We start from the raw sequence: 25,357 nt of genomic DNA, 5'->3' as shown, positions 1-25,357 counted from the left end.
TAACCTGCATATGCAACCTGTACAGTTATGTCGAATATAGACGAATCTGTTGCTGTTTTATATTGTTTATTCTTACTTATCGAGCAATATTCGATTTTTATAAAAATATATAAACGGTAAAACATATATTTTGTATTCATATATCGCATATTTTCGATGAATCGTGAATGCGATAACGAAATGCCTATGGTAGCCCTGCATCTAAAACAGTGTTACTAAATATAACAAAAAAAAAAATAAATTAATATTATTTGTATGGATATATAAACATAAATTAACCTGCTCATAATCAGTAAGTTGTACATTTAATATACGCATCTGATGGCTTATGCTAATCCTAATCTGCCAATTAAAAACAATTTTAAATCGGAAGGTCGACAGTCTGGCAACGCTCCGCTGATGCAACCAGCAATAGCCCAAACTCCTGAATTCTTGACTTTAATAAATATTTAAAAGAGACATGTGGTGCTTAAAAACGGTCACACAATTGTTAAAGACCAGTATAACATGTAAGTACAATACTATTCAGAAACAGCACAAGTATAATTTCATTCAAAATCATATTCATTTTCAGCTGCCAATGTGAATTACAATTGCGTAGCCGGCCTCAAATATTTTCCACCGCCAATCAAATATGAAAGTAAAACCCCCTAATGATATATATTTCCAATATTATACTGTACTACAATGTGCATCAAATTGCAGACATCGAGAAAGTGGAGCGACCCAAGCTGCGTATTATGGAGCGCATGCCCCAGCATCCACCCAACTTGCGACCACCCAAAATGCAAAAGCGTTTGCGTTACATGCGCGGACCCGAGCTCGTCCACAATCAACTGCTCCACAAACAATACGCGATAATTGCGACAGGTGGCGGCCGTTTGCGTTGGGGGCACTACGAAATGATGCGTCTGACCATTGGCCGCAAAATGAACGTGAACACAATGTTTGCCACTTGGCGTGTGCCCGCGCCTTGGCAACCAATCACCAAAAAGGGTCAGGGCCAACGCATGGGCGGCGGCAAGGGTGCCATCGACCATTACGTGACGCCAGTCAAGGCCGGCCGTGTGATTGTTGAGATTGCTGGCAAATGCGAGTTCGTCGAATGCAAGGGCTTCCTCCAGCAGGTGGCCAATCAGTTGCCATTCCAGGCAACTGTTGTCTCCCAGCAAATGCTGGACGAGCTGCAGGCATCGGAGGAGCAACGAGCTCGCGAGAACCAGAACCCGTTCACCTTGAAATATGTTATACAAAACAATTTAAATGGTTGCCATCGATGGCTGTCGCCTGTGGACCACAAGTGGTTCGGCAAGCATTTATAGTTTATAGCGAACCAATAATTAACTTAGTAAATGTTTTAATAAATCAACCAATTGTTGTTAATCAATTTTTGTGCCTTACTGCCTCTTAATGTTTATTCAAATTTCAAGTACAGCGGTCGCTCTAAAGCTTCCAGAAATCCATATCGGAATTTGCAATCCATCAAAAAATATGTTCAATTATGTAGATTATCCTCTATCAAACGTTCCATTCGAGTTTTTCAAAATGTTTGCTATCAGTTTCCAAAAAAAAGAAAAGAAAACTCAAATACTGGAAATGCTTCTGGTTTTCAAGTTGAAAAACGTTTTTAATTTATGATTCTATTGCAAACATTCGTTTAATTTCCATTTTTGTGTATATGGGTAATATGTAAGATTATGTTTATGTTTAATATATAATGTAATGTGTGTATTTTAATTGCACGACATTGGCATCAACCAAAGACAATATAAACACCAAGATGCGTAATGCCCATACACATATTTCAATACTACGTACATTTTCTGCCATGTCTTTTCAGGTGGCTTTTCGCTCTCCAAAAGCCACAAAAAAAATTGCTGTCGTTTCGTGTTCATGTCTTGTAGTATATGCGAGAGGGGCTAAGTATTATTGCTGATTCATAATATGAATGTGTGTGTTTACCTTAGATACAATTGCTAAATTGTAAAGGCAAATTGACAAAAGAAAAAGAAAAAAAACACATTTTATATGACATAGCCCGCCTTATGTATAAACACAAACACATACAAACATCATTTGATGTTTACATACACATACATAATGAGAGCACATTCTATTTTTAGCATTTTACGCTCTTTCAAGTTGCGAGAGCGCAAAGTTATCGATTACGATTTTGTTGTTTATTCTTAATTTTGTTAATATATGTTGAGCTGCCTAGCCTAGTGGCATATGGTTGATGTGGGCGATAGGTATCTTAGTATTTATATTGTGTTTGAATGAACAACCAAAGTTGTTATCGTCGTCGTAGTCATCTCGTCTTCTTAATCATAATCATGATCATTCATGTGATCTGTGCTTAACAGTCGGTATCGTACCAGGCAGCCAAGTTATTGTTGTCATTGGGTGGCGTCGGCATGGCATCCAAATCAAAATTCAAAGCGCCCGCATCAATCTCGCCGACATCCATGTCCATGGAGTAGGGCGATGTGGGTGCTCCGCCGGGTGGTGCAGCGCCACCGGCGCCAGCACCACCGCCTACTGTATTACCAGCAGCGCCAGCACCACCACCTACTGGACTGCTGATTTCGAGACCTTGCATTGAATCTATTGGTAGAGTATCATATCCTGCGGAATGAGAAATTTGATGGAGTTTAATTGCAGGCACAGCCAAAATCTGACAAGTTATAAATTAAATTATTATTATATTATTATCAAATTATATAATATATGTACTATATAAGAGATAAAGCACTCGGATCTAATGGTTTAACTCATATATCCACATGCATACGTACAAGGACACTTTCCAGTGAATGCAGCATTCAATTATATTAAGCAAAAGTTTAAGTCTATCGAACACTTAAGATGCATGCCAAATCAATGCTTAATTCAACTTAAAGCATAATTGTAATTGATAATATATCAAAGTTAAAATAGCCATTTATTATTTGAAAATAAACAATTAATCAAAGAAAATCAAGAGAACGCTGTTTTTCAGTTTTTCGCCTCAGACCGTATCAAGTTTGAGATTTCTCTGTGTGTGTGTGGGTGCGTTGTGTATGTATTTGAATCTATATGTGTATTATATCAGAGTGTGGGTGGGGGGGTGTACGCAGCTCTACGAACCGTTACCTCTAACTCTCTATTTGTGTTCTCTAATTTACTGCTTGCTGGGGCAAGGCAAAAAGGCGAATGGAATGAAACATTATAATCCGACTCCAACTTAACATTCGAGTAAAATGTTATGTTGTAGATTTAACATGCATGTTAAATGGTCTCAGCACTCGCTGCATAAGCTCGGAATGCGGCTCTTGCTCACTCTCTGTTGAGCTTTCTTTCATAGCTTTCAGCATAGTACAGTACAGAGCCTTTTTTTTAGGTTCAACCACTTATTTTTCCTGTTTGTCAAAGAGTTCGCGCTTTTGCTAATGCTTTCATCATGATTTACACTGTGGAGAGTGGATATAAGAACGGATTTTACTCGATGGCAATTGAAACATTGAACAGACACTTTGAAGTTGGGCTTTTAAATAATGGGCGGGAAGGGGATGTAACTAACTAAACAGACGCAAAGAGAAATGAAGTAAAGTTACGCTTGTGGTTTATTATTTTTTGTTTTATATATGCATATATGTTTACGTAGCACACTTGGCATGCAGAACTGGGTCAATGGGTGGTGCTGATTGGCTTCGGGTGGGTGTGGCGCTGTCCATGGTTGTGGCTATGGCCGGGGTCGGGTCAGGGAACAGAAATACATACACATGTTATCGAGCATGAGCATAAGAAAAAGAGATTCAAGCTAAGTTCACACGATCGAGTTTGAGAGAGTGTACGTGAAACTGTGAAACTCTATTCAAACTGGTTCATGTGAACTTGACTTTTGAATCAGTGAAGTGGTAATCGATAGTTTTGTAATTGATGACACTTAACGTAGCTATCGATTATTAAGGATACTTGTTAGGTAATCGATTAGTTACTGATGTGATTATTGTTAAGCTACTAATGATTAATGATGTTCACAAAGGCTCCTGGGGTTGTGTTGGACCGGGGGGCTCAATTGACTACTGTGTGCGGTAAGAGGGGGGAGGGGGGGGGCTCACTTTAAGTCATCTGTTGATTTCAGCTTAAGCAAATAATTAGTTTACACACACACATTCAGACATTGATTATTTGCAACGATAAGTGGGGCGGGTTCGGGCCATATTTAAGGTATCTTATTTAAATGGGGTAAGATTTGTGATTGATTAGTTTTGATTGATTGTAGATCCTTAGTGCCGTAGTAGGTGAATGCAAGCCATACATACCTTGCTGATGGAATGCGCGACCTCCGTGCGAACTGTGCACACTGGGCGGACCTTGTCCGTAAAGACCCTCATATGCTTCTTCGGGTCCAAGCATATCCTGTGATCGTGACGTGGTCGTGATCGTGAACGTGATCGTGACATGTGTACGTGTTCGTGTTCGTGTTATCAATTCGATTGTAGTGTGTGTGTGTGTGTGTGTGTGTGAGCGAAAAGTGGGTTGATTGGTGTGTGTTTGTGGGGTTTTTTTTTCGATAGTTTTTTTATTTTTTGAATGGATGGATCAGAAGTGAAAAGTTGTTAGGAAAGAGAAGAGACACACAGACACAGAACACGAGTTTTTGTGTTGCGCATTTAAGAGAGAGCGAGAGAGAGGATAATGCACAGTTGCAGGTGTTTGTTGTAGTTGTTGTTGTGCGTGTTGCAAGTGACATCGATTGTTGTGTGTGTGTGGTGTGTGTGATAGTCGGTTTGTTCGAATTCGATTTTTTGTTTTTTGCACACAAACAAAACATATTGTAAGAAAAAAAAAGAAACGAAATAAATCAAAATTCAAATGAATTACAAAATCAAAAATTAAACGGTAATTAGATAACATGTTTAAATAAATAACTAAATAGAGAGATATATGTATATAAAGATTACATATGTATATGGGCTGGCAAATCAAGGGGGCGGGGTAATTAACTTTGTTCCTAATGTGATAAAAAGTATTTTTTTTTTTTTGTAATTCGAATGTTTCAATTAACTCGAATTTAAATTGTCTATTAGCTACGGCCAAATGCTTGCAATCAAACTCTACTTAAAACTAACATTAAACCAAATGATTTTTTTTTTTTGATTTTCGTAATGGAAAAAAATCGACAATTCGTTATCGTTGATAATAATAATAATGATGATAATAATATGTGGATAATTTTGTAATATATACATAATTAATATGCTTACAAATAGTTTCAGTTATAAATGTATTTGCTACAAATGTTTATGTACAGATTCGTGGATTGTGACTCGAAACAAAACGGGTTTTTTAATAGATATGTTTTATATACATAGAGGCAAAACAAAGTGTATATCCTAGTGGCTATTACGCACCTGTAAGTCTGGACCCATGCCCAGGTCAGCGTTGGCCCAGATGTTGTTCTCCTCGCGCAGCAGCGAGTTGGTCAACTCGATGGACAGACGCTTCTTGTAGTCCTGCGGCTTGTCCTCGCTCATGCGGAACAGCACGGCTGCTGCGTAAGTGGCCACGCCCTCGTTGCGAGAATGCAACAAATCGGTGAGTGGCCCGGTGGCGCCCTCCTGTTCAATTATCTCGGCGCCCTCCTTATCGGCGGCCAGCTCACAAAGTACGCCGGCGGCAACACGCTGCAATATGAATTATTTATTATATATATTAATTAATTTAATTATTAAGAAGAAGAAGACAAACAACTCACCTGAATGTTCTCGATTTCGTTGAAGAGCAAACGCACAAAGATCGGTATTACCGACTGCTGACGTATGAGAGCCCGATTGTGCGATTCACGAGCAAGGATATGCAAGGCGCCGACAGTGCCCTCCACTATCTCCTCCATTCGCACGCCGTCGGCATATGCAGACGGCTGCTGCGACCCGGTGGTGGCAATTGACGAACGTTGCTGCAAATCATGTGGATTAAATATTAATATATACATATATGCATATATATATATCACTAATATTAGGCTAATCTGAGATCACATTGTTGGTTGTCATTTTTTTATGAATAACCAGCCAATCGGGACAAACCTTCAGCTTAGAATTGAGTCTACTTACGCGTTCTGTATCCTGGAATGCACGCATCAGGAGACGCACCAGATGGTGTATGGCGCCGTGCTCACGCAGCGGCGCATGATTGGCCGGACAGAGGGCCAGATTTCGAATGAGTCCAATGACGGCCTTGATTAGAGGCCAACGTGATGGTGGATGCAATAGCTTGACAATTACGGATAGGCCGTAATTGAGGCGCACCGCATTCTGGGCGAGCTCAGAGTCAACATGACGCGAGGTTAGGTGACGAAGAGCGCAAACGGCCGGCTCGGTGATCTCCTCGCGATCGCCGGCATTGATGATGGTGCGTACGAGAGCATCGACGCCGCCCACTTGGCAAACGGTCGCCTTGTTGCGCTGATTGTTGCAAGTCAAATTCGAGAGTATGCCGGCGGCACAGGTGACCACATTGACATCCGTTGATCCCAAGACCTGGACGAGCGATTGCAGCAGCGCCTCAAGACCATCCACCTTGGTGGCCGCATCCGACAGATTGCGCAGTGTCCAGAGGCAATTCTGGACGAGACGCGGCGACATATTGCCCAAATGCATGGCCAATGCCTGCATGCCGCCGGCATCAACAATTGCTGGCTTATTGCTGGAGCATACCGAGAGCACCTTGAGGACACGCGATGTAGTCCACAAGAGCTTCTCGTAGTCGTAAGAGCGCATGATGCGCACCAGCTCATTGGGTCCGCCGGAGGCGAGAATGATAAGCTTGCTCTCCTGATTGCCATAGGCCAGGATCTGCAGGCAATCGGTCACGATGGCCAAGAACTTGACATTGTTGCGTTGAAGCAGCGTCACCATCTTCTGTAGACCGCCGGCCAGACGCACGGCCATCTTGGAGCCATCCTGGTGCAGCAGTAGATTGTGCAGCGTGGTAATCGCATAGAAGAGCACACTCTCAACGGGCGAGGAGAGGAGCTTCACGAGAGCCGGTATGCCGCCGCTCTTGAAGATGGCCAACAGGCCCTGGCGATGATGCGACAAATTGTGGAGCGTGCCGACAGCTGCCTTGGTGCTCTCCAGATCGTTGCTATTGGAAATGGCGCGCACGAGAGCGGCCACCATCTGGGGACTGTTCATGATGGCATGGCGCGAGGCCTCCTTTTTGGACAGCTGGTGAACCATCATGGCTGCCTGAGAGACGACCACCTGATCCTCATCGTTCAACAGCTTAATCAGCTCCGGTATGGCGCGTGTGGCCAGCTCGGCATCGTCCTGGTAGTTGATCAAATTGACCACCGCATGCTTTAACATCTGTGATGGCTCCGATAGGCGCTGCACAGCGGTTGGCTGCTGTGGATCAAATTGTGTTGACGGTATCTCGATGCCCTCCTCGAGTGTCTCTGGGAACATGGCGGCGCGAACGCGTTGTGAGCGCGTCTGGCTCAGCTGTTGATTCATATCGTCCACCTGATCCTGTGTAAAATTTTGCGGAAATCCGGTGTCCAAATCAAACATTAGCGGATCACCCTCCATCTCCTCATCCTCCTTGCCAGACAGCGACGGCACCTGGGTGACGGCGCCCGAGTGTATGCCGGAATCACCCAAATACGAGTTCTGCTGCCACATCAGTGTCTGCTCCTTGGCTGACACCATTGGCGGCAAATCCGGCGGATTATATTGATTGTTATGGGACACTACGAAGAATAAAAACTCCATTGTAATTGCATAATATGAAATCTCGAGTCGAGAGTGTCCGACTTAAAGATAATCTCATCTCTGCCCAGACTTAGAATATAAATTAGCCCGATTAGGTTTATGAGAATCGCATAGAAGGGCGAAATGAAAGCAATTTTGTAATTTGTAATAATGGAAGCTGTGACTCATTCAACCTACAGGAAAAAAATATATGCTTCTGCCTGTTTACATCATTTGAATAGATACACGGTACATATTTATATTTACCAGGAATCGCAAGTTTATTTGTAACATTATACATGCTGGCCCTTCAACAGGGCTGGTCTCGTCCACACACTCTCCCCACCCACCCATTCAGTTCGGTTTATAGCGTCCTCTTGCATGTGCCACTTCTTGTCAGCTCAATTTACTTTATGTACACTTTAAAATACTCATCTAAAGACATTTTAGTGGATTTGTATTTCCGTTGTGCAAAATGACAAGTGTACTTCGTAGCTAGGATTAAAGACATGGACTCTAATGGGTTAAAGAGGAAATGGCCCAAAGCCAACGTCTGGCTTCTACTCGTATTTGAAATGCGACACGACACGGCACGACAGAGAAATGACAGCAAAAACAAAAACAAAAAAAAACATAAGTTGAAACAGCAACTGAAATAGGAACGTGACAGATTGAGCGCTGCAGGACATTTTTTGCATATTATAAAAGCGACGGTTCCTTTACAGAATGCATACATACATATATATATATATATATACTATATTATATACTACATATATATATATATGTATATATCGTATGCGTGTATGAGTGTGAAGATGGAACCCATCAGAGTCGTTTGTGTCTCAACGAGCAATCAAAGCTTAAAAATGCACGCTGAGCGCTGCCAGGGGATGGTTCCCAGCTGCTTCAGTGTGTGTGCGTGTGTGTGTGTGTGTGTGTGTGTGTGTGTGTGTGTGTGTGTGTGCGTGTGCGTGTGTGTGTGTGTGTGTGTGTGTGTGTGTGTGTGTGTGTGTGTGTGTGTGTGTGTGTGTGTGTGTGTGTGTGTGTGTGTGTGTGTGTGTGTGTGTGTGTGTGTGTGTGTGTGTGTGTGTGTGTGGGTCGCAGGGCTGGTAATTGAGCTCCAAATGCGTTGGGCGCTTTGTTAGCCACTTTGCCTTAATTATGCCTGCTCAGCAATTCGCTTTGTTTTTGAATTTGCGCTATTAATGCGCAGCAACTGCAACTGCCGACGACGCCGGAGTCCTTGAAGGCGAGCCCTCTATTCATTTTTATTTCCCAGATCGATTAAACGCACTTTGTGCCATATTCTCAGGCGGCAACGAAACGCCCTTAAGCCGACGTCGACGTTGCCGTCGCCTGCCACTGCGGCGCTCGCTCTAATTAAATTTTTGCGCAAAAATCCCAAACGTGTGCCGCCAGTTGAAATAGCAGAACGAGAAAAAAATTGTATAAGAGCTTACAACGAGCAAGTGTGTGCGAGGGAGACAGCGTGTTAAAGAGCAGCAGAGTGAGTGCATGCACGCATACATCAACACGCCCCAAATCAAACAGATTGCAAATGAAGTGGCAGCAGCAACAACAACAAGAACAAGCAGAGCAGCAGTGGGAGAAGCTGTGTTTGAAGCAGAAGCAACAACTGCCGTTACAAAGCGCAATTTGCAGAGGCAGCATAATATGTTGAAGGCACAAAGAACCAAATGAACAAGTTGGCAGGGATGGCCGCACTCAAGCAGAAGGAGATGCATTACAGCTATAAAACAAAAAGTAAAAGAAAGCAGACAAAAGAACATAAACAACAATGGCGACCGATAGATTCCGTTCTTCTTCTTGTATTTGTTGCTGTTGTTGTTTTTGTTTCTGGATAATCATTGGAGCCAGCCCACAATTTTTTTGAAATCGATTACTTACACAGCGCCTTTGCTCTGCAAATAATCGTTTGTCAATGAGCATTGAAGCGAATTTGTGCTGCAGCTGTAAAACAATAACAGTGATTGGGGCCCCGCCCTGCCCGCGCCCATCGAGCTTTGAATCATTTGCAACGGATAAAACAGAGCGCAAATGCGAAGAGACTTCACTTTAATAGTTAAACAAACAGCAATTTTTTTTGACCAGTTTCGCATAGCTACATCCTTATGTATATCAATTCGCTGTGTGATAAAAAGTAGAGTATTCACAGGGAGTAGAGAATTCCAGAGGATAGTTTTCCGAGCTGTTCGAATTATGTCTATTTTTACGCGAACTAGTTAAATTGAACTTTTCCAATGAGTTGCGAACGAAACTGTTCAGGTTCATGAACGGTACAAACTATTATACATACATAGATTACGGAACATATCTTAATGTATTTAAATTAATGACCAAATTGATTTATTATCTTGAACAACATATTGAGGACTTACTTGTACGGTTCTGGGCTGGCATGTAACTCATCTTGGTGATTTAGGCGATTTACACCACACCTAAAAAGACAAAAAATGTAAATATTATTATTATGTATACTCGCATGCATTAACAAATAAAAATGTTCAATACAAAATACCCAAATATCTGTAACAGTTTGGTTTCCTTTTTTTATGCTTTAAAGCATTTAAAAATTTTAGAAAATTGTGGAAACCGCGTGTAAAAGATATGAATTGTTTGCAATAAATACGATTCTGTACTTTTCTGTTTCGGCCCGTAAATCTCCATTCGACCGGCTCGCTACCTGCTGATGATCATCATCATTTGTGTACATATGTATGTAAGTAATGCTGCATACTACATACATATGTATTAATATGCTTAATCGTTTCTGTGGCAGAGCTTTCATTCACGGTTCCAGAAAACATAACTGGCTGTGTTTAGGTAGATATAAGTATGTATGTATGTGTATATCAGTGTACATTAACACTGACACACTATTCAGTTAAAAACTTAACGTGAGAGCTGCTGAGTCAAATTTGAGAAGAAAACGTGAGATGAGACACTAACTCCCTCAACTCACTTATACTCTCTCACAAAAGCAGGTAACACGAGTATCGCTGCTCACCCGTATTGTATCAACTATATATGTGTACATATATACACACGCATACACGCAGACACACACACATATATCTTTACGAACAAACATGTATTTCCGTTTCGAGACGTTGCGGTGCAAACAAAATATGCTAAGGTGCATACTTAAGATAGTACGTATGTATGTATGTATGTATATGCATGCACATATGTATGCGTGTATGCATGTAGGGCAACCAAAGTAGTTTTTGATAGATTACCTGCTAAGCGAAGAGCAAAGTTAAAAACTTGACGTAATTTAAATCACGCAAGTAACTCGAACAGACTTTAATTAACTTCAACTTCTTATTTTCTTTTAATCATGCACAGAGAAAAAAATATTTATAAAAAAAATTATTCGTAGTTTTCTTTTCACTGTTTTGCTTTTTCTTTTTGTTTGTGGCAAGCCTTGTACTGGTTCTTGGCAGCGCAGCGAACGACCAGCACCGAACGAAACAGACAAGTGACTGGAAAACGGTGAGAACGACGCCGTTGCGGCCGCGGTGCACGAACATACATACCACATTGTGCAGCGAGAGTGAGCGAGAAGTATCGGGAAAGAGAGAGCATGTGTGTAAATAAGTACACAAGAGACAAACTCCAATGCAGCTTAACAGTGTTGCCATATGCTGCGATACTAAATGGTAATAAAGTGATCATTTTTCACGGAAATGGATTCCCGCTTTGGGTTTTTCTATTGCTTTCAGCAATTTTAATAGACATATGTACATACATACATATATACAAATCACTGAGAAAGTGCACTAGCACATACTTTCTGCATACTTTGCTGTATATATATATATATATATATATGTACATAAGTATGTTTTATGCTGCGCAGAAAACTGACAGCTCCCTGCCAGCACACATACATATATCATACATACAGCATAAATATATATAGATTTCTTCATTCAATCGAGAATTCATGAATTAATAATAAATAATGAATGCATAACTCGCTGGCGTTGTTTATGTTTATAACTATTTAAACATAGAGAACGCATACAAACATACATTTGCAACTAACAGTGCTTATGGTTGTATGTGTGAATCTACCACTCCCCCGCTGGTGGCTTGATTCCCATAAACGAAGGCAGCTTTCTTACGTTTCTTTTTACACTAGTTTTTTTCCAACATAAAGCTTCTTTATTTTCAATGGAAAATCGACGTTTTGGATACAAATTATTTAACTTCAAGAACTTACCGCGTTAATAAGAATTTAAACTGCTTTAAAGCAGGTTTTATTTATTTTCTCGCACTGAAATACACGAAAATTACAAAATATTTTCCAGCGAAAACTAAGTATGTGTGTATATGGCAAAGACCTGCAATACTTTGAACGATACTATCGGACGATTGATTTAGTTATCGCGAAACTTGTACTCAGAATCGATTATTTAATGAATGTACTCGATACAAACTTATTATGTATATATTTAAAGTATATTTAAATTTTGTTTTTGAAAATTTAAAATTTGACAACGACCTATTCAGGACTGTGCAAATACTTAATTATGTTAGTATATTTTTAATTTTTTTTACTAAGAGGACAACTTGCTAATAGCAAACATTACAGCTTATATATACATACATATGTATATATGTTTGTATGTCATGTGCATCCATTGGGCATGTCAACAAGCAGCTTACTTACAAGTGAATAATTTATAAAGAACGCACCACCAAAATATGTTATAATTGTATATGGATTACTCACCGTGTCAATAACAATAAAGTCTGCTGACAAGCAGGGTTTATGAAAAAGTCTGCATACACCTCACAATAAAAGTTTAAACACAAGTTTCTTGCAGCAACAAACACTACTTGTATATACTAGGGATGGTTTGTATAAAACTATCGATGTATCGACAAATTGAACACTGGGCAAATCGAAACTACGTTGATAAACAGTATAAATACTTCTTTGGCAAAAAAAATTCATATTACAGTCTTTTTATTACTGGGAATTCGACATATTTTCTCTTTGGAAACTAACTTAGGTTAATGATCCGCTTAAGTTGTATTTTGGTTTGATTCGTTTGCATTTGCTGTACTCATATTTGCCTTTAAAAACTTTATGAACGCGTCTCGGTGACGTTCCATTCCAAAGAATAGATAAAACTGCGAAAATCCAAAATATGCAACAATAGCAAACAGACCCACAGCAATAGCCAAACTGCTAATGCATGCCAGAAATATCATGAAGATAACAGTCAGCAATGTGCCTGTAATTGTAACGAAATGATAATGTCTAGTTCTAAATAATTGCCAAGTTATTATCCATCAAATACCTTCCAGTACGAGAATACCGGTAAAAGTGATTGCCAAGGTAATAATTCCAAAGCCAAAAATTATAATCAAAGGCAAGAGGAACACAAAACTGGCGGCCAGCAAACAGATGGCAATGTCTGGATGTTGGACACACCAGGAAGCCGCTGCTTCAAACAGCTCATTTCCGCCCAGCTCGCACATTATAAAGAAGGCGATGCGGCGTCCCTGCAGCCCTGCATAGATTAAATAAAGAAAGATTAGGTTTATATACACATTGGGCCTTCTAAATGTTTTGCTTACAAAGTTTTTGCAGGGCATGGAATATGCCATCTAACAGTTGTTCCAGATTGAGAGAAGGCGAACCCTTGTTGATGTCTTCCTTAGAATTAGTTTGGTCGCTGGCGTGCGAGTCCGTGGCACTGTCACGGGGCGCGGATTTATTTGATTGTGTCTGTTAATGAATTAATATATTGAAATCAACGATAATGAGGAAAACTGAAAAACATGAACTTTGATTGTTCCACTTCATTCGACTGTTATTTGCGTGCCTACCATATTAATGCGGTGTGGCGTACTTTGTTTATTAATCTTTAGCAGCTTTTATGTCCATTTTATAATTTATATGCTCTAACAAACAATTCTGGCAAGAACAGCATAAAAAGTAAACATTCGCAAATAGTGAGCTGCCAACTTGTTGCAAGTTGCAGCGTTGCCAGCATTTCAATTTTTTAATTCTGGAAATGTGCAATAATGTGCTATAAATATTAGACCTGGTCAACGCACAGCAAAACACGTTCATTAGACAATTATCTGCAAGTAAATTGCAGCTTTATTTGTACATTGCACATATTGCTGAGTGTACATCTTTCATTGTAATATGAATTGTAAACCATTGTACGGCGGCCGCTCTGTAATTCGCCCTGCTATAATTTGTTCGCCGTGTATAGTCATACGGCAGCGCCGTTTTGGTGCGTGTAAACAATTTAAATAAGTGGCAGCCTCTCGACACTGTAGCGGTATCCAGCCGTACATCTGTGATTCCAGTAACGGATAATCCGGTGGCGAATTTAGCAGCCGGTGACGTTGCGCCTGCGCCTTTGAAATCGAATGTTGCTCGTATTTGGCGTAAAATTTGGAAGTGATTGGATATACTGTAAGCAATAAATAAACATAAAACTTATAAGCATATATGAAAACGTGGAACTTTTTGAAGTAATGGTTAAAAAAAATAAAAAGAACCAGAAGCGGAACCGATTTTTGAGTCTTGTTAACTGCTCGGCAACGGATGAGAAAGAGAAAGAACGAGTTTTCTATTTGTTCGTCCTCTCATTCTCATTCGTCTGACCGAAGGAGACAAAATGATACGATCAAACGTAACGGACACACGCATACATGCATACATACATACCTTTGTTTGGGGGCCCGAACACGTCACAGATGCGTATGTGTTTATTGGACTTGCTAATTAACTCCTTTTCGAATGCGTAGGGCATTGGACGTGGATCACCTTCGAAGTGATCGTTATTCTGGCCATCGCCATCCTCGTCGGCGTCGCCTTTCGCCAGTGCTGCATTTGTCTTCATGCCGCTTGGCCAGGACAACGTCTGTGGCGCGTAGCGTGCCGTCTACGTCTGATTGGGATTTGTGCTACAAGGACACCTACCTGTCTTTTCATTTATAAAACTTGAACTCATTAAACTTTTGCCATTGCTGTTATTGTTGTTCTTTGTACTTGCTTCTGTTATTACTGCACCCCATGACAGGCAATTTCGCCATTGTACACACGCACCCACAGATATACATATACATACATGTTTACACACTTATACTTATATACAAGCAAACGCATACAAATGGCAGCCGGCAACAGCGGCGTGACCTACATAAACACACACACACACACATACAGAGAGAGCGAGAGAGAGAGACAGAAACGCCAACGTCACCAGCCATTTATTATTTGCAACGGGGACAAAGCTGATCATCATCATCATCATCATCACCATCGTAATTATCATTAGCGTTATCCGTGACTGCAAAAAGTTTTCCCTTTCGCTGCTGTTCAGCTTATTTCACGTCATTTGTGTCGTTACGTTTCCGCAAGTAAAACCGAACCGAACCCATGAAGTATGCAGCAATTTCCGAAAATAAAAACATTGGAACAAGTGAAAGTGTTCCAGTCGAGCGTGCCTGACTATATGTTACCCTGTAGCCTGACATACGCGCGTCTTAATCTACAGGTCATCTTATTGATGGAGCATTAACGTTTCAGCTAAACGGAAAGAGAGAGAGAGAGAGAGAGAGAGAGAGCGCGAGATGGTGAGATGGACAGAAAATGTGGGCAGGTGATGGCACTTAATTGGCAGCAATATTGTATTAAAAACACAAGATCTTTAAAATATTTCATTTATATTTAAAGCAAAGTTAAGTTAAGCCATAGAGTAGGTTATGAAAATCACATAGAAGGGCGCTATGTACAGTAAGTGTGGGGTTGTGAATAAAAAAGAAAAAATAAATATATAAGCTAAACGATTTTTGTTAATCTATATAATGCTTACTAGTTTTATAATCATAATCCAGCCAAAAAGTTTATAATATTTTACAAATTTTTATTGTATTGTTGTCCACGTGTACATTTTAATATAAATATAATAATTTAACATTTACAGTCCTATCTTAATTTAAAAAAAAAAATAATAACCGGAAATGTAATAGAAACCTTACCATTGAAAAAATAAAGCAAGTTTTGGTACATTTCTATGAGTGTCTACTTTCCTTAAGTCCATGAAAATCGCATAGAAGGGCGATATTTAAAAATGCGTTTGCCGCGTAAAGGAGACTTATGTGAATACTAAAATGAATTTGGTCAGCGAGGAAAAGTAGCGAGATATATTCAAATTTGTTGCCGCTAGTCCATATAGACAGACGCACATCCATCGCTCGACCCACTTAGCTTATCGCTCAGCATACGAATAGTTCACCTACTGCCTTCAGATGATCCTTCGTAGCTTACTGTTGCAAGTACAGGGTATAATAAATGCGATTGCGTGCCGCCGCAGTTGAAGCTGAAGCGGAATCAGTAGCCGAGGCCAGGAGGAGCTGGCGCAGGCCATTCCGATTGAATTGTGCAATCCTTTGTATTTTCGTATCGCTCGCAACAATCGGAAGCATTAAATACACCAATTTAATCAGGCAGAAAGTCAACAGTCAATGAAATTAATTACAACCCAAAAAGAAAGGGAACAAACACGCACACAGACCAAACAAACCAACACACGGACAAATAACTCACACAGATAGACAAATACACGCATGCTGACACACACACACACATACACACGAACAAGCACGCACACTTGAAAATCTATCGCTGTGTTGAGTATAGTGGCATGTACATAAGTGTTAATAAATTACATAATCGCATAAACAAATTGATTTGTTGTTAACCACACAACAATTGCGAATCCGCCTAACCTTATATACTATGCATATATATAAATATATATATATATATAGGTGTGTGCATATATATCTAAATATCTACAGATCAGTCATGCGGCCAGCTCAGATCGCCTCCGGATAGTGTTCACGATAGGCGAACGCCTCAATGTACTCCGGGCGGCGACAGCTGAACAGCTCATAGGACAATTGCTTGTGGGCATGTTTTTCGAGAGATTGTCGCGTCTTCTCCAGGAGCACGTCCTCATCAAATTTGATCCGTTGCACGGTTGTTTTGCGCAAAATGTTTTGCACCAATTGTGACCAAACGGAACCCTCATCCGGCTGCTGCTGCTGCTGCGTAGGCGGCACCGGCGGCTGCTGCTGCTGCTGTTTCTGTGCCGTGGACAAGTCTGGTGTTGCGGTGGGCGGGGAGCTAATTGCCAGCGGCTGCATCGGAGCCGGCGCCGGCGCCGGGACAGACGTTGTCGTTTCGGTCTTGGGCGCATTCAGATCCTGCATGATCGTCTGCAGCCGATCGACCGTCTCGGACATGCGCTTGCGAAAGTCCACGATGCGCCGCGTATATTTGAAGAGTTCCCGCTGCTCGGCCGGCTGCAGCTCGACCACGTGCAGGGTGCCCAGTTCGTCGGCGTTGAGCAGCGGCTGAAAGTGCAGCGTTTGCGCCTCATTGGTGCCCATTAGATAGACACGATGCACAAACTCCTGCATGGCCGTTGTGTTCATCATGGCCAGCTCGTAGTCCAGCCGCGCCGCGTGTATGGCATTGCGTATCAGCTCCACGTCGCTATCGTTGGCCTGGCGACTGAGTGTGCCATTGTAGGAGAACTGCGGCTGCAGCTGCTCGAAATGATCGAGTGTGTCCAGTATATTGGTTAAATAGTTGCGCATCATATCGCTGTCGGGCTGTATGTTGAGCAGGCCCAAGCGCCGGATTAGTCGTATGTTGACCGCATACTGCTGTTCCAGCTCGAAGAGCTGCCACAGCGAGCGCATCCGACTCTCGTACTCCTTTTGGGCGGCAACGCCCAGCACGCTGCTAATGTTGCCATCGAAAAGCTGTAGGCCACGGATGAACGCCACGTCCATTGTGTAGTTGCCCATAAAGTTGAGCACATAGCTGAGCGTGTCCTCGGCATTGGCGAAATGCTCGCGACGCTGCCCAAAGAAGCCATCCAGATCGCTGACGGTCAGCTGATTGCGTGCCACCATGCTCGTTTGTTCCGTTCGATTGTATTCGCGCTCCTCGCGTATGCGCTCGAAATTGCTAACCAGGACATCCGCCGCCGGCTGCTGGAACTCATCGAACACCTCAATGTCCACGGCCATGGTTGTGCTGGGCCGGTCATGGCTATTTTGTGAGCTGCCCGGCTCGTGGGACGACTCAAAGTTGGCGTCGCCTTTGCTCGGCTGACACTGCGGCTTCCATTTCGCCTGCTTCGCCACACGCTGTTTGCTGGTGCGCTCGAAGAGCGCCCTGGACGTAAAGCTGGGCAGGTCGAGCATCGTGAAGATGTCTTCTTTGTAATTGTGACAACAGTGCAGAGCCGACATGTCCATGGGATGTGCCTCGGTGTTGAAGATATAGGCGCCTGCCTGCACCACGCACACGTTCTCCTCGGTGTCCAGCAGCTCGCCATGTCTGTCTTCGCCATCGTTGTGCAGAAAGTTATCCTCATCGAACAGCAGATAGAGATATTTGGTCGTCTCGGCCAGAAAGAATGACTCCATGCGATTCTCCTTCTCGTGGGTCACCACATTGCGTATCTGTTGGGTATGGCAAGAAGGAGTTAATCTCTAGAGAGCCTCAATCTCAATTAAAGCAAGTATTACTCACCGTCGCATAGCCGCACTTGGTTTTGGCACTGAACTCAATGGTCTCCAGCATGTGCTCGCCAAGCTCGAGCAGATATTGGTTTTTGGTTGCCCGATACAGGTACATCGCCGACTCGATGAGCTCCGGGCGCAGTGGATAGACCTCACGATTGGGTGCCGCTTCGCCGGCTGGAATGTTAAAGAATTCGGGCAGAAAGCCATATTTCTTCCACACGCTTATGTAGCGTGTCATGGTGCGCATGGCGGGCTCCGTGTCGCCCACAATGCTCAGTATGCCTGGCCAGAAGGACTCAAGCGATTGGAAGACGGGCAGCGTCACATGACCCTTGTTCATGCCCACCCAGACATACCAGTCATCCTTGCGCATATACTTGTCAATGGGCGCACGCGCCTCGGCAAACAGCTCCAACAGTTCCGGGCGGTTTAGTAACATGGCGCCCTTGACCAGATACTCAAACAAGGAATCGACGCCGGCGCCGATACCCGAGTCTAGTGCCGTCCAGCGTCCGCTCTGCACATCAATGTGATTGCCAAATAGACCAATTGAAGATCGACGCTCCCAAAGCGCATAGATGGCCTGCAGCGCCACTTCCTCGTAAATGCTCTTCCCAGTGAGCCGGCTGAGCGTGCCAAACTCAACCAGAAAGGTGCCCACACCTGCCGTGCATGTGATTGACGTCTCTCCGCTGGGCACGCCGTAGCGCAGGTTGACGGTGCCATATGGCATGCCCGTGTTCGTATCGAAAGCCGGCAACAGTCGCCGGGCCACATCTTCGGCCATACGCAACAGCGGCCCGCTGCATGGCCAGCCGGGCTCCACAACGACGCCGGCGCGACGCGATAGCAGATGCGCCGAGAGCAGCCCGCCAACAATGCGTATATTCGTCTCGAACACCGACACATTGATGTCCCTATTGAAGTTCATCTTCTCAATGAGTAGCGTATGCACGCGACGAAACTCTGAAAAATTGCCCATGGTCGCCAGTGTGTCCAGTGCATCGATCAGCGTCAGCGAATAGCTGCCCCACGTATCGTGGCCATCGCAAGTGAGCGGGCGCAGCTCATCATAGTTGGCCGCGTATTTAAGATAGCCATCGTAGGCGTGCTGAAACATGCGGCGTACATCCTCACTAAATCATCATAAGGATTAACATTGTTGCTGATGCCGCATATATTAATATTGAGCGCAACTCTTACCGCAGCTCCAATTTGCGTGTACGTGAGTAGTGCTTTTGCCCGACTACCAGCGTGCCCAGGCTGAGTAGAGTACACAGAGTGCCGATGATGTACAGGCTTTTACAAACTTTTTGCATATTTCAACAGCTTGTTGCGTTCAGTCCATGTGTTCCTAATTAAATTACGAGCATTGTTAAGTCCACATAGCCAGCAGAAGCAACGAGTGCGAATTGCGGTTCTGGCTACGTAGTCGCAAAACAAAAATCAGCTGTTGCCGCTACAGATTCCATTAATAAATATATCGATGAATGAACACAGAGCATAACGATATTTCGATAACAATTCAAATGCACGAGCTGCACAAAACTAGTTACTGTTTGGCATCAAAATTTGTGCTCATTTGCTTACTATTTTGCTTCAATTTCATATTTTTAGACCTTTCATAATTAATTATTTCATAGCTTCCATTTATATTTTGAATAAATTGTTGCAAAACGATCAAAATCAAGTTGCCAGCCCCAATGTATCGATATCGCTATTGAAACTCGCCCATTTGAAAGATGTCATCGCTTCGATTAATAACAAAGAACCGTCAAAACACTAGTTTTTACCAATTGCACAATGAAACAGAGTTCCTTATGTACGTATTTTGTGCAATTATTTTGCATTGTTACTCTCATGTTTTTGGCCACTGCCGCTTACAGCCATATTCGCCGAAGATATACTAAAGGATTATGGCACATTTATGGAGCAACATGATGAAAAAATGCAATTGTTACAAAAACAAATGCTCAACAACAACAGTCTCGATGAGATCGGCGGCGCCCATTTGTTAACATCAGTGACACCGGCTATAGAAATAAATTGCATCGAGTCTCACCTGATAAGCGCCAGCAATTTGAAATTCTCTGAAGCCGAACTGCTGGCCAACAAGCCGCTCACAACTTTGGCCAATTTGTGCAATCAGTGCAACGATTTAAGCAAGTCCGCAGATCAACTGCAGCTGAAGTTCCTAAATGCCGGCACTCAAATAGAAAACTTGCAGATCTCGCTAGGAATTAGTCCGAATATGGGACTGGAGCACATACTATGCAAAATGAGTTCAGCAATTGACTTCTTCTGCCAAATATATTTTCTGCTAAAACGCATCATTGTTGTGCTCCAGAATATATGGACTCAAATCACATCGTACGTGGCCATAGCTGTCGACGTCAATGAGGTGCATCTCTTTGTAAGTATCAAGCAAAAATCATGCTGTCTCTTAATTATGATATATATATGTCGCTGATACAAACATCATTTGTTTAATAGCCCTGCATTTTGTATCCTTGACAACTTCGTTCCCAGAAAGTTGACGTATTCTGAATCTGAATGATGAGCTGATAGCCATGTCCGCCCGTCTGTCTGTTCCCATGAAGGTTTTATTTAGTTCATTTGATGATCCTTTTTCGTTTCTCAAGATATCTTAACAAAGCTTAAGAATTACAATTTACATTTTGCTGGCAAATGGAAAAACATTTGGTTTTTAAGATATTAACTTATCATTTCAACATTTCAGAATGTTTTTGATGCAATGGCTGAATTATTGGAACATGTTGTTATTTTCAACGAGCTCACAGAACAGTCGAACCTTTCGAACAAATGGTCCTTCTATAAGAAGTGGCTACAGACGCTGGCCAAGAACAACGAGATCTTCCAGCATTGCACCACATTCGAGATAAATGGCCTGGAAACCTCCCTGGATGACATAGAAACTGTGATAACTGGCAATATATTTCGGGTGAGCAAACATCGATTGGTTTCTCTAATTAAACTACAAAATTATGCATGATTATCATTTGTTGCGTATTTAGATATTTCTGCAGAGCTTGCTGGACACAAAGCGACAGTTGAATCTGAAGGACGCCAATGTTAATTATATTACCCAACATTCCAATGCATACATACGCAAACTGATGAGCTCCATTGAGGTGAATCAAGCGAATGAGTACAAGAACTATGAGGAGCCCAAGCACCTATTGAGGCTTACCGCATTTATTTGTGTGCTGCATAAGCTGGGCATTCTGCTGGATGGCAAACTAATGAAGAATGCCCTGGACACACTGAACCGCTATCAGCGTGTGCCTTTAAGTCGTAATGTTTATTGGTCGCCACACGCATTCATTTGCAAGCATGCCAAGACGCTGGTGAAGGCGCAGGATAAGGTGCAGGATTGCCTGAAGCAATATCACGCCAGCATGGAGAAGATCAATGCCAACGATTTGAGAAACTGTCGCCAGCTGGGCAACCAGATTGCATTGTGGTCCATTAACATGCAACGTGTCTTTGCCACCGGCACCTTTGGCCAGCTCAAGAGCTTCTCGAAGCTTTTATTGCTGGGTCAGGGCTATGCGGCTCAAGTAAACGGTTTAATTGATAGCCTGATCAAACGACATCTGGCACTGGGGCTGTCCATTAGCAAAGTCACGCTATTTACCATTTGTAAACTTATGCAGTATTTGCAAATATTGCAGCAAACATTTGCAACCAATCAAATCCTGTGCATACGCTTCCTGAGCTCCCTATTGCAGTGGCAAAAGCAGAAAATGCAACATCTGCTGTTGCTAACAAAGAAAAGTATTGTGGATTTGAAGCTGATGCAAAGAAAAATGAACATATTGTACACACTGAAGCTCTCGGAGAAATCAATTAAAGGCTATCCCACCAAACGGCGTCTGACCATTGTGAATCTGGCCTTAAGCGAATATCTGGGCAAGGATCGCATACTGCCAGCCGATAAGCAAAAGCTGCTCAAATCGATTGCGTTGCGAGCCAATAATCTGTGTCGTCTGCAACAAAACATGCTGGGCCAGTTGGATGCCACAAATCTACTAAGCAACTACGATTCCTTGGCGCTATCCGATGCAGGACTCAAGGAGTATGTGCAGCAGCAGCATAATCCATTTTTACTGCAAGTAGGTGCTAGATATAATTAAGTAAATACATTAATATTAACATTGGACATTTTCCAACATTCAGAATATGTTTGCAGCTAGCAACAAGCTGGACAAAAATCTGGCCATCTTCAAGCTCTGCGATGCGGCATATAACGAGGCCAGCACTACTCAGAGAATATTGGACTATGAGAAAGAGTTTCTGTGCAATCATTTGGAGTTTCTGCTGCGTGTGGAAGCATTGTCACATCTATTCCTAAGCCAAGAGCATCCATTCACTCAGCCCACCATCGACTACAGGAACTGCATTAAGGTGTCTGCAACTGAAGTGGACGGCGTTTACAGTATACTAAAAGGTTCAATATTTACGTTTATATAATTTGTTATATATATATATATTTACTTTGTCATGTTTGTAGATAACCTTGAGAACTATTTTACTGCAACGTTTTACAATTTAACAACTATTGCGCCGCACGATTGGAAATCGTACGAAAAGATGCGTCATTTGGCTTATAAACTATTACAACTACGACCTGTCGATGACTATTTACCCAATCAGATAATTGATCAGGTAGGCTACCTATGCAATCAGGTCTATATGTCAATTTTAGTTGCAAACCTAGCCCGTTCTCGACTAAAGTCGAACCTAATTACAAAAACTATAACAATTTAGTTCGAAGCAACTTTTCTTGATATTTGGAAATAATGCAATCATTTATAATTGTTGATTTGCGCAAACAATTAGTTTCTTTAGAAAAGAAAAAAAACTTTAATAATATATTGAATTTCTCTCTATTTAGAGTGGGAAAATATATTTTGAAAATAATTCCTGATTTAATAGATAAATATAAAAGTATTCTGAGCGCCTGATTAGAGTTAAATGGCAGGTGGAAAATTGTATATAAATAAACCAAGGTAAGGTAACTTTGATCCCAATCATTGGATTTATCTAAACATATTTGGTAGATGCCAATTTCGGGTAGAACTCAAATTTATCCCGCATTTTGTATACGAAAATGCGGCACGACTTGCAATATTTTCAGAAATTTGCTCTAAAATGGTGCAAATTAATATCATAAATAAAAATGACTCAAATTGTATGCAGAATTAGGAGTTAGTGTGAGACTAATCCGCATATTTACATCTCTATATATTTGAACAGGGCATCGATGTGCTTCAGATAATGCGCAATATCCACACATTCGCCTCCACGTATGCATACAATATGAATTTGCAGTTGTTTGTGGAAATTCAGAGCCGGAACAAGCATCTCGATATTATTGGTACACGGCACGTGGCGAACTCCGTGCAGACACATGGCACGGGCATTATAAACACAACGGTCAATTTCATTTATCAGTTTTTGCGTCAGAAATTCTATACATTCTCAACGTTTCTGCACGATGAGCACATCAAGTCGCGTCTCCTGAAGGAGTATCGTTATCATGCCGAGCAGAAGCATCACAATAAGCCATACCAATCGTATCCCTATGAGCGGGCCGAGAGCTTTATCAAGAAAATACGAAAATTGGGTGTGTCCAGCAATGGGGAAACGTATATGGACTTGTTTAGGAAAGTTATAACCCAAGTTGGTGAGTTTTTCAAATGTTCCTAAATTATTTCCGATTTCGGATATCAGATTTAATAATTATCTTCAATTCAGGCAACGCTGTGGGCTATGTCCGTCTACTGCAATCGGGCAGTAAAAATGCAAATTTTCGAAGTCGTTCCTTCATGTCCAGATTTAATAGCAATTTGATGCGCGGCGAGGATAAGGGCTTGGCGTTGACCACCGGAGGTTCCATCAGGGAATACGAAAAGAGTGTTGAGCATCTGAAGGAGTGTTATTCCGACTGCACCAACTACTTTAAGGTATTAACACATTATAACACTTATACATGGATCGAGACAAAAATAACAAAAAACGAATTTTGTATATTTTGCAGCTATTAATGCAGGGCTTCCAGCCATTTCTATGCAATCCACACAATCATCATTTGAGAACATTCTTCCTAATAACACCAGCCCTGATTATGAACTACATCGACTACAGAGTCAAGGAGAAGCTGAAAATGTACAAAAAGGATCAATCGAAGTGTTCGCTCTTCGAGGATGGCTTCGCCATTGGCCTAGTCTACATTCTAAATATGCTCAATCAGCTGGGCGATTACCATGAGCTCGGCTGGAATCAGACGACCACACAGCAATTGAACGCCGAGCGTCTCAAGCTGAAACACATTCTCTCCACGCAGAACAGAGACCAAAGCCATGCTCCACCCCCAACTGAAATGGACGAGAAACTACTTCAAACAGTCGCAATTACCGAAAGACACATAAATGCCTATGACCATGAATATAAATTGTTATATGCTACTTTAAGTAGCGCTGAGATATTTTTTCAATAAATCCCTTTTGACAAACAATTTTCTTGCCCCCAGCTGCCATTAAACTAGATCTAGATAAATGCAAAGCTGAAATTATCCCGGCCTTATCCAATTCAGAGTGGAGAGTGTTATTTTCGAGCTGTGTATGCAAATTATATTCGTATTAAGAAACGAAAGGCCTCACGGAATATTAGAAACAATTTTTTTTGTTTTTTTGTAAATATTTAAATTTTAACAAATAGTTGTGATAATTAAACAATTTTTGCTAGTAGTTTTCTTTTTCCAACTTCAGTTTATTAAGACGAAACAATTCTGACGTTGATTAAAATTGAATCATAAACATTTGTTATCCACATGCGAGTTGTTAATTATGTGTCCTGTTAGACAACTTATTAAGGTATTTGGGCACTTTTAATGCAAGTTCTTTGAATCGTATTTAATCACACATGCACTTTAGATTAGTTTAAGTTTATATAAAGTTTATATATCGGTATATAGGGCTGGGCTT

At 41.8% G+C, this 25,357-nt stretch overlaps 6 protein-coding genes across 9 annotated transcripts; 2 read left to right on the top strand and 4 right to left on the bottom strand.

Annotated features, from left to right (window-relative positions):
• The first annotated feature begins 273 nt into the window (after positions 1–273).
• Positions 274–1,366, top strand: LOC115765140 (39S ribosomal protein L16, mitochondrial). The gene is made up of 4 exons (XM_030708543.1): positions 274–292; positions 374–509; positions 575–640; positions 706–1,366. The coding sequence occupies exons 2-4, from the start codon at positions 461–463 to the stop codon at positions 1,320–1,322; spliced, it is 732 nt and encodes a 243-aa protein (XP_030564403.1). The 5' UTR covers positions 274–292; positions 374–460; the 3' UTR covers positions 1,323–1,366.
• Positions 1,367–1,615: 249 nt separating this feature from the next.
• On the bottom strand, positions 1,616–12,605 carry LOC115765088 (armadillo segment polarity protein). 4 transcript variants are annotated; one of them, XM_030708469.1, is made up of 7 exons: positions 12,505–12,605; positions 10,142–10,201; positions 6,099–7,738; positions 5,741–5,941; positions 5,397–5,669; positions 4,305–4,401; positions 1,616–2,625 (listed from the first exon to the last, which is right to left on the bottom strand). In XM_030708469.1, exons 2-7 carry the CDS (start codon positions 10,170–10,172, stop codon positions 2,357–2,359), a joined length of 2,511 nt encoding a protein of 836 aa, XP_030564329.1. In that variant the 5' UTR covers positions 10,173–10,201; positions 12,505–12,605; the 3' UTR covers positions 1,616–2,356. The 4 variants fall into 4 exon arrangements, with proteins under 4 accessions (XP_030564329.1, XP_030564328.1, XP_030564330.1 ...); XM_030708468.1 differs by lacking the exon at positions 12,505–12,605 and adding an exon at positions 11,992–12,087; XM_030708470.1 differs by lacking the exon at positions 12,505–12,605 and adding an exon at positions 11,003–11,073.
• Positions 12,606–12,724: 119 nt separating this feature from the next.
• Positions 12,725–13,729, bottom strand: LOC115765089. The gene is made up of 4 exons (XM_030708472.1): positions 13,611–13,729; positions 13,359–13,509; positions 13,079–13,291; positions 12,725–13,012 (listed from the first exon to the last, which is right to left on the bottom strand). The coding sequence occupies exons 1-4, from the start codon at positions 13,611–13,613 to the stop codon at positions 12,801–12,803; spliced, it is 579 nt and encodes a 192-aa protein (XP_030564332.1). The 5' UTR covers positions 13,614–13,729; the 3' UTR covers positions 12,725–12,800.
• A 171-nt stretch (positions 13,730–13,900) lies between these two features.
• Positions 13,901–14,791, bottom strand: LOC115765090. The gene is made up of 2 exons (XM_030708473.1): positions 14,467–14,791; positions 13,901–14,209 (listed from the first exon to the last, which is right to left on the bottom strand). Exons 1-2 carry the CDS (start codon positions 14,639–14,641, stop codon positions 13,926–13,928), a joined length of 459 nt encoding a protein of 152 aa, XP_030564333.1. The 5' UTR covers positions 14,642–14,791; the 3' UTR covers positions 13,901–13,925.
• Positions 14,792–15,695: 904 nt separating this feature from the next.
• On the bottom strand, positions 15,696–19,758 carry LOC115765175 (ER degradation-enhancing alpha-mannosidase-like protein 2). Its single transcript, XM_030708595.1, has 3 exons — positions 19,551–19,758; positions 18,355–19,483; positions 15,696–18,284 (listed from the first exon to the last, which is right to left on the bottom strand). Exons 1-3 carry the CDS (start codon positions 19,664–19,666, stop codon positions 16,623–16,625), a joined length of 2,907 nt encoding a protein of 968 aa, XP_030564455.1. The 5' UTR covers positions 19,667–19,758; the 3' UTR covers positions 15,696–16,622.
• Positions 19,759–20,018: 260 nt separating this feature from the next.
• Positions 20,019–24,906, top strand: LOC115765176 (WASH complex subunit 4). Its single transcript, XM_030708596.1, has 9 exons — positions 20,019–20,169; positions 20,234–20,760; positions 21,088–21,309; positions 21,383–22,483; positions 22,548–22,818; positions 22,882–23,036; positions 23,628–24,057; positions 24,129–24,337; positions 24,412–24,906. Exons 1-9 carry the CDS (start codon positions 20,151–20,153, stop codon positions 24,868–24,870), a joined length of 3,393 nt encoding a protein of 1,130 aa, XP_030564456.1. The 5' UTR covers positions 20,019–20,150; the 3' UTR covers positions 24,871–24,906.
• The last annotated feature ends 451 nt before the right edge of the window (positions 24,907–25,357 follow it).

This window comes from Drosophila novamexicana, unplaced genomic scaffold (assembly GCF_003285875.2).
Source record: "Drosophila novamexicana strain 15010-1031.04,08,12 unplaced genomic scaffold, DnovRS2.1 tig00000932-arrow-arrow-pilon, whole genome shotgun sequence".
Classification (NCBI taxonomy): Eukaryota; Metazoa; Arthropoda; class Insecta; order Diptera; family Drosophilidae; genus Drosophila; species Drosophila novamexicana.
Note: the sequence above shows the minus strand (reverse complement) of the source record. Positions and strands in the feature narration are given on the sequence as shown.